Raw genomic sequence first — 8,827 nt, 5'->3', positions numbered from 1 at the left:
TCGAGGCGCGCTCCGACGGGCCCGAGCTCACGGAGGAGCACGAGGTGACGTCGTACGACATACAGCGCGTCGTGCGCATGGCGCTGGGCGGCGGCGGGAGCGTGGAGGACGACGAGGCCTACCGGCGCGCGCTGGACGGCGGCGCGCCCGTGTCGCCGGCGTCGCGCGCCGCCATGGTCGGCCGGGCGCTGCAGTCCGCGAGGCAGCAGCAGCAGCGGTCGAAGTCACCACGCCCAATCTTCCCGATGCGTACCGGATTCTGATGCGCGCCCGATTGGATTGGATTGCAAACCTCTCGATGTTACTCGTGTGGTTCGTGAAGGGCTAAACCTGCTGCGATTTGTATGTCTGTATAAACCTATTTTGTAGCCATCCATTGAAGTTCGATTCATTTCTTCTTGGTAGAAAATATGCACCTGCATCTTACCATGGCCGAAGTAAATCAGGAACGATATGTTAGTCAAGATATGTTGATCTCTTGAAACATGCATGTGATGATGTTGATCTGTTATCAAAATCATAAGAATTTGTTTCCCCTTTCTCTGGTGATGACACTAGCATACATCTGGCAAGAATGTGAAGATTTTTTTGACAGTGCTACGGCGGGCTTACACCAGCCTGAACCATTTTCATTATAAATAAGAGTAAGACACAACACATCAGGTACAAAAGATGGCATCCAACATACACAAGAAGGCACAAGGAACAACAGAAGGAGAACCAGAAAAGAGTTACGACAAGCAGCCAACACCAAGAATGTGATGGATTGATTGCATTGCTGAATTCCTCTGCATTGCAGAACTGTTGGGTATACAATTTGTAATGTAATATAAATACATGGAGGGGATAAATGTGGCATGTCGATGCATGCTTTGTTAGTTTTGTTGCCTTATACATCATTTCTAAAGTCAGGAAATATCTGACAGAAACCTATGTCTCAATTTATATACACTTGTCAAGAATCAGCCATGCTGTCGCCTTCGGTCGCTGGGCGCAGTTCTGGTTTCTGTTCTTGTTCCGGACTCCTGATAAAGAAAGTAGAATCCCCACACACAAAAAGGGAAAAAGATCAAGAAAGTTAGATAATACATAGTTGGTGTTTTGAGAGACCTCTCCTAAGCCATGAGGTTTCCCATTTAAACCCTGACATGAGGAGCTTTTAAAATATAGCTGCTAGACAGCGATTTGAGATGCAGTAGAGTCTGCAAAGAAGGTGTGCTTACATCCCAGAGTCCATTTTGACCGTGGTATGATTAGGCTCAGCACAAACAATTGCTTTGTCATCATCCACACTGTCCTGTGTAGGAAGAAACACAAATAAAGTAAACATGAAATGTTCAATTAAATAAGTTATATCATAGAACTAACGCACCATTTTACTCAGATTGGCGGGATGCTGCACCGTCATTTTGGGGGCATTCAAAGGACTTCTCAGAGTACCCTGAAATTATCTGAGGTTAAGTAGTAGTGACGTAGCAAATTGCTAGCAGGTGTCATAAACATCAACAGGTAATCGGTTAGGCAATTTGTAAAGCAGTTAAATTTGAAGAATTTGGTTAGATTCACGCATGCTGCTTTTGCTTTTTTTACATGCTTTAAAAAAACATAACACGCATCAAGGTTGCTAAAGTGAGGAAAGTACCTTATTTGCCCACATCAAGCCACAAGCATTACAGAGGGTCCTTGGGCCAGCCGGCCCCCGACGCATTGCTGGAGTAAGCCTTGAGCTGACACCACAATTTTGACAACTAGGAAAGCAAACCAACATTAGCCCATAATAAACACAGGGAAAAACCTTCTGTGTATGAAGTGATGAAACGTGATTTGCACGTACACATGTCATCACAACTCACTCACTGGGATTCTCGGAAATGATCATCCTCGCCATCGGCTGCAGAGACACAAGCTGCAGAAGAACTTGCAGCATCACCAAAATCTGCCCTTCCAGCAAACTGTCCTTTACGCCGTTTCATCCTGCCAGCGACAATTAATGAGTATATATGTTGTGCAATGTATCTATACCAATATAAAAAGATCCAAAGAGGCAGATCCAACAAATCCTGGCCATCAAATCAGGTCAATCCAACGACTCAGGCTGCTCCAATGGTGGGCGCTCAACACGTTTAGTGTGCAGTTAATATCATACCAAATATTAATGTCAATGCTAATCACATAATTAATACTCAAATAATATCCTACCTAATATTTACATGTAATTAATATATTACCTAATATCAACGTGCATTGCACGTACACAATTACTAGTGAAATAAATAATCCATAACGGACAAAAAATCTCAAGAGCAATCTCTTGACTACCAGATATGATTTTGTACCAGGAATAGTAAACAGAACACGACTACCTTCCAAGGTACAGTAAATCATAACTGTAGAAATCCAAATTAGTTTCTTTATTCGGCGCTGACTCATGTAAGCAGCAACGTGATATTCTTCCTAAACCAACAAACATCAAGAGCTTGATAACTAACTGCAATGAAGTGCTATAAAAATTGCCTTTGCTTCTGAGAACTATGAAAACCTATAGCAGCTACACACAAGTAGAATAGTAAAATGTACCAGAGCTAAACTGCTTTACTCCTAGTAAAAAAAAAGCCTCAGTGCACCAATATTCTCAGAATTAACATTCCATGATCCATATTTCCGGACTATTCCCTCTGTTCACTTCTATAAGATGTTTTAGATGGTTCAGGCAGCTTCTAAAACAGTTCAAAATCAGCTGTCTAAAACGTCTTATAAAAAGGAACGGAGGGAGTACATGTTACTAGTACTTAAACTTTTGCTCGGACATTGGTGATTGAGGAACTTTTCAACTTTTGCTCAGACATTGGTGATTGAGGAACTATTCAAGACTAACAAAATTGTCTAAGATTGGTAGGATAGACATCAAACCAAAGAGGCCAACGAATTAGGTAAAATTCTAGATTTGTGCCAAAAGAAGAATGTGGCATTACGAATGCAGAAAGCTGTGGTCTAAACATGTGATTAATAATCAAGTCCTGCTTGCTTGTGGCATAACGAATGCAGAAAGCTGGAGTATATTCCCATTATGATCTAAATGTGTGATGACTAATCAAATCCTGCTTACTTCCATAATGTAAAAGAGCATTTGTACGCTAATAACTCTACGAAAGCACCTACAAGAGAATGGGCATGGATTGAGTCTGTACTTTTGGGCAACTTCCTTGCGCACTCCGTATCTTATTTTCTTATCAAAACATCTTTCCTTCCTCTTCTCACGGAACCTCATTAAGGAAGCAACCCTTTTGGCAGCCACAGTTGTACTCTGCAGACATGAGACAGAGCTTACAAACTAAAAGCATTCACACAACCTTGTTGTAGAGATTATAAAGCTGATGGTACCTTTTCACCATATGCAGTAGGCCCAGCCATGCTTACTAAACCAGGAGGCACCTCACACCCTCCAAGCACCAACAGAGCAGCTTGAACCTGTATAACACTAAGAAATTAATCAAGTAAACCAATTACAAATGACCATGAACTAATCACCAGAAACACTTGAACGATGATTTAACAAATAGTGATTTGATCATGTAATCACCCTTGAAACGTAATATGGTATGTCCAGAGACGTCTCTCCCGGTGGTGCCTAGCACTTATGAGCGTAGTGTTGTAATTTTGGGGTGTTGGCCCTTCCATGGGCTTGCACATAACTATTCCTTCGGTCAATGCATCAAGGCTCAAAGCTTTTTGTGTTTTGTCAAAGGAAAAAAAAACACACGCACACAAGCATAGAAAATGGACTTCCGTTTTTGTGCAATTCGGTATGACCACATAGGAGTGCATGGCCTACAAACATCATTAAGACGGTGAATCTTTTGTCAAAGAACCATCAAGAACCGTACCCTAACACTGAACTATGGCACCTGCAAAATCACTGACAGATGGATGGCCACGCAAATGCAATAAGGAATAACGTCAAGCAGAAGAAGAGAAAAGGGTAAGAAATTTAAAAACAGTACAAGGATAGCAACAGAACAGGGATGGCAGTTTCGGTTACATAAGACAACCAAACTTTGATAATCTCCATAAGAAAATTAAAAATTCATTCAAAACAATCATACTTCGCCAAGTCTGGCAGCATAAGCAAGCATGCATAAGCACATGAAAGAAAGAAGAATCATCTGAAATCTATCTAAGAAAATGGCACACTTTAGCAATCAAGCGCAGCAAACTCGATTCCAGTAAGATAGCATAGCCAAACTAATAAAAGTTAAATCAAATGTAAGCAAATATTAGCCCCTTTCCTAAAGCTCGAACGACAGAACAGTCACAGAGGACACATTCTTGGCGCAATTCAATTCAGCAAGGGCGCAAACAAACCCTCGCTGCTTCAAATATTCAATCTATCCACAGTACTTAACCGATTCCTCTGAAAGTTCAATCATCAACAGAACAACAACAGAACTAAAAAAAACATTTCGACAGTACAATTCAACACATATTACTAGGCTGGAAATCGAGGGAGCTATCTCCATGACCGTGCAATTCGGCTGCAGGGAACATGAAAATCGATGGAATGATCGAAATCCACCAATAAACGTATGTTTCCTCGGCGCAATTCGCCCAACGCAGACAAAGTCAACGCGGCCGGCTCAACGAAAGCAATGGGAAAAAAAATTGAAGCGAACGGTGCAGAAGGGGCGACCTTTTGGGGCGGGACGGGGTCGAAGACGTAGACCTCCCCCTGGTACACCAGCGTCAGCTGCTCCGAGGCCGCGCTCAGGAGCGCGTCCGCCGCCGCGGCGTCGTCGTCGCCGGAGGCGGCGGCGGCGTCCGCCAGCGGGGGATCCTGGCCGTCCGCCGCGGGCTCCGCCGCCATCGGCCGGGGATCGGACGGTTGGTATGGGCCGGGACCCGGGAGAGGCGGCCGGGCTCTCGGTTCGCGCGCACGTGTGCGGGATGGGTGGGAGCCCGCACGTGTGATGGATTATGTACGGGCCTGCGTGTCTGGTTGAGGAGAGCGTGTGCGTGAGGGCTGCGTATGGAAGAAAATCCTATGCGACCCGGGTCGTATGCCCACGTCATAAGACTCTCTCGAAAGGAGGACACTTGACAAAAGCTTTTTAACGCAAGCAATTAATTTTTTAATTAATTTCAGCAACAAATCGCTAATCACGTTTCGTCCGTCCCACTCTATTCCCCACGCCTCCTAGTCTTTTCAGCTTCTACTCCTATTCATCTTCTCTGTCTCTTCCATCTCGCCGGCGACGAGGCCGCACCATGGCGCAGCCGGACGACGGCGACGAGGCACCAGAGCAATCAACATATATGGCAGCACATCCATCGGGACCTCCTCTGCCCACATCTCCACTCATGGTGAGTACAACCTTCTGCACGAGAAATTATATCCTTCTGAACCACGTTCGATTGATTTCAGTACTCTCGCAGCAGTCGCCGTGGAACATAGTTCCATCATGGACGAGCAGCGCAACAAGAAACGATCGGGAGTTTCAAGATGGAAATATGGCAGCCCATCCATCGGAACCTCCTCTACCCACACCTCCTCCACTGATGGTGAGTACAACTTGTTGCAAACAATATATAGTGAGCAGATTTAACACAAACATGTCTTTCTTCAGAAGCACGCATCTAAGTTTTGGTAAAGAACAGATTAATAGCATCAATCCTTTGTATAATTATTTATTTCTAAACCATGTTTGAATGATTACATTACCCTCGCAGCAATCGCAGAACACAATTCCACCAAGGATGAGCAGGACAGCAAGGAACGATCAGGATTTGCAAGATGAAAATATTGTTCCAAGAGTTGGAAAGACCTTTCAGTGTGAGGAAGAGGCATATCAGTTTTACAATTCTTATGCTCAAACCAAAGGATTCAGCATTAGAAAGTGCCACCTTAAGCATAGAGGAGATGGGACTTTAAGTTCTAGATATTTTGTTTGTAGCAAGGCAGGTGTGAAGCGCACTCATCTGACACATGTAGCCAAGAAAGAACAAGCTAATTCGAGAACTGATTGCATGGCTCGTGTTCAATTCAGCATCACTCGGGAGGGTATTTGGAATGTGCAGAAAGTCATGCTCGATCACAATCATCAGCTTGTAAGTCCAGATAAGAGGCACATGCTTAGATCACAGCGTCAACTCTTAGATGCCGATCGCCATATGATTAAGCAGATGAGGACATCGGGAATTAAACAAGCTGAAATATATGATTTCTGTTAGCTTTGGTATGGTAAAGATGCAGTACCCTTCTTGCAAATGGATTGCAACAATTTTTTACTAAGTGAGCGCTCAAAGTATTTGGAAACCAAAGATGCTCAAACATTAACAGAGTATCTAAAGAACAAGCAAGCTGAGGACCCTTCGTTTTTCTACACCATGCAACTAGATGATGATGATGACACAATAATGAATATCTTCTGGACCGATGGACAAGCTATCATGGATTACTCTGTCTTTGGAGATGCCATTTCCTTTGACACCACATTTTCAACAAATAAGTTTTAAATGCCATTCGCTCCGTTTATTGGTGTTAATCATCACAAACAGACTATTCTTTTTGGTGCAGCACTCTTATATAATGAAACTGCAGATACCTTTGAGTGGGTTTTTAGAACCTTCCTACAAGCTATGTCTGGTAAGCAGCCTGAAACAATATTCATCGATCAATGTGCTGCCATTATAAATGCTATTGGAAGGTTTTTCCGGAAACACGACATCGTCTTTGTTTATGGCATTTGTACCAGAATGCCGCTAAACATCTAAGCCATGTAATTAGCGACCATCCTTTGTTCCTTAAAGAATTCAAAAGATGTGTGTATGAAGATAGATCAGTGGCACATTTTGAGAATAGATGGCACGAGCTCTTGGTTAAGTACCAGATTGGGGGAAATTCTTGGATAAACAATCTGTACAAGTTGCGTGAGAAGTGGGCTACTATTTATCGTCGGGAGTCTTTTAGTGCAGACATGACATCAACACAAAGGAGTGAAGGAATGAACAATGTGTTCAAGAAAACTTTCCGCAAAAGATTATGCCTTTCAGAATTGATACAAGCATATGAGAAGTGCATTGCTCGTCTTCGCCGGAAAGAAAAATACGAAGACTACAAGTCACGCCATACCAACCCAGTACTCTGCCTACCTAGCCTACCTTTGTTGAAGACTGCAGCGGAATCATATACCAGGACGCTCTATTCCGAGTTCGAAGAAGAATTCAAGAAGCAATTTAGTTTGTCATGTATTTTGCTGAGCACTGATTACACAGTTAGCACTTACAAGTTGACATATTTTGAATACAAGAATGATGAAGCCATAGTGGCTTTTAATCCAACTACTTTGGAGATATGGTGTTCATGCAAGTTGTATTGCTGTATAGGTACGCAACATGCTTCCTCACTTCATTAATATGATAGCCTTTGAAATTACTTTCTAAAATAGTTTTGAATGTTGTAGGTATATTATGCAAGCACACTCATAAGGTTTTGACCTGCTGCAATATCATCACCCTGCCAAGTCAGTTCATATTGAACAGATGGACAAAACATGCAAAACAAGAAATTTTTACTTCCAAACCGAATACCGATGATAGCCTAGACTCTATGTTTGCACATACTTCTCGAAAAATGATGTCACTTGCATTGAAGTGTAAAACTTCGAAGGAGGTTCTTACATATCTGAACGTTGGTATTGATAAGTTGGCTTTGGAAGCACATGAATTACTTGGCAATCTAAACTTAGATGAGGATGATGATTCTGAAAGTTCCTCCGAAATGAATGAATATGTTGCCAAGACAATGGTGCCATTCAAAGCTCCTGAACGAATAAAAGGTCCAATGAAAAAAAGATCAAAAGATGTTCTAGAGGGAGCAAAGAAAGGGAAAAAGAAAGGTACATTTAATTCTTATGTGTGAATAAGTAGCAAAGTTTCACTTCTATTTCTTATATTCACATAATGTGCAGGAAAAGGTACAAACCATCCAGCAAAGGAGTCGGTGCTTGTTCCACCTACAATTGGCCCTTCAGAATTCGCCGGTGCCAGTACTATATGTCCGCCTGTAGCCATGGCATTTGGAGAGTGCCCACCAGTTTCTGTTCCACCTATTCAAGGAGAATTTACAAGATTATTGCTTAAGCTCATGGAGATGGCACAACATTGCCGGCTGCTCATCAATTAGATTTCAGCGAAGATGCTAGCACATCAAGGTTTCAGCAGTGACGTATGTATCATACGCTGATTCTTGTTGTTTCCTTAAAGCTAGTTAGCTGGGCATGTCAGCTAAATGGTGTTATTAGCTATGTGCTTGTGTTGTTACCTGAATATTGGTGAACAAATATTTTCAAACCTTGTGCATTTGTCTCTTTGGCAAAACTGGAATGTTCTATTCTCTTATTCTGTAGCTATACTCATCAGGATGGTCAATCTTATTTCTCTGAAAGTAATGACTATATGCAATCTTATTCTGTAGCTATATTCATCAGGATGGTCAATCCTAAAGTGCAGTCATATTTTGCAAAAGAGTCATGTACAAGCAACATTACACACAACAGCTTGTATTCTTGCCTTACAAAAAATCTCTTTTGTCAATTACCACGAATTTCTATTCACAGTGTACATCAAATTATTTTATACAACAGCAGCTCAATCACTGGCAAGATGTGCCAACTACAAAAAGTTGTACATGTATCAGTACCTCATCAAATCATTGACAAGATGAACAAACTACAGAATTTTGTACAAACTACAAAGTTCCTTCCTTTCGCACATTTATCCTTGGTCATCACTGGCAACATGAGCAGCTCAAATCGTTGGCAAGATGTACCCT

General features: G+C 42.2%; 1 protein-coding gene across 1 annotated transcript; it reads right to left on the bottom strand.

Moving 5' to 3' along the window:
• Positions 1-731: 731 nt before the first annotated feature.
• On the bottom strand, positions 732-4,983 carry LOC125550531 (GATA transcription factor 19-like). The gene is made up of 8 exons (XM_048713555.1): positions 4,688-4,983; positions 3,382-3,468; positions 3,189-3,304; positions 1,858-1,974; positions 1,643-1,748; positions 1,373-1,441; positions 1,224-1,297; positions 732-1,025 (listed from the first exon to the last, which is right to left on the bottom strand). The coding sequence occupies exons 1-8, from the start codon at positions 4,859-4,861 to the stop codon at positions 956-958; spliced, it is 813 nt and encodes a 270-aa protein (XP_048569512.1). The 5' UTR covers positions 4,862-4,983; the 3' UTR covers positions 732-955.
• Positions 4,984-8,827: the final 3,844 nt, after the last annotated feature.

The sequence above is a fragment of the Triticum urartu genome, chromosome 4, assembly GCF_003073215.2.
Source record: "Triticum urartu cultivar G1812 chromosome 4, Tu2.1, whole genome shotgun sequence".
Classification (NCBI taxonomy): domain Eukaryota; kingdom Viridiplantae; phylum Streptophyta; class Magnoliopsida; order Poales; family Poaceae; genus Triticum; species Triticum urartu.
Note: the sequence above shows the minus strand (reverse complement) of the source record. Positions and strands in the feature narration are given on the sequence as shown.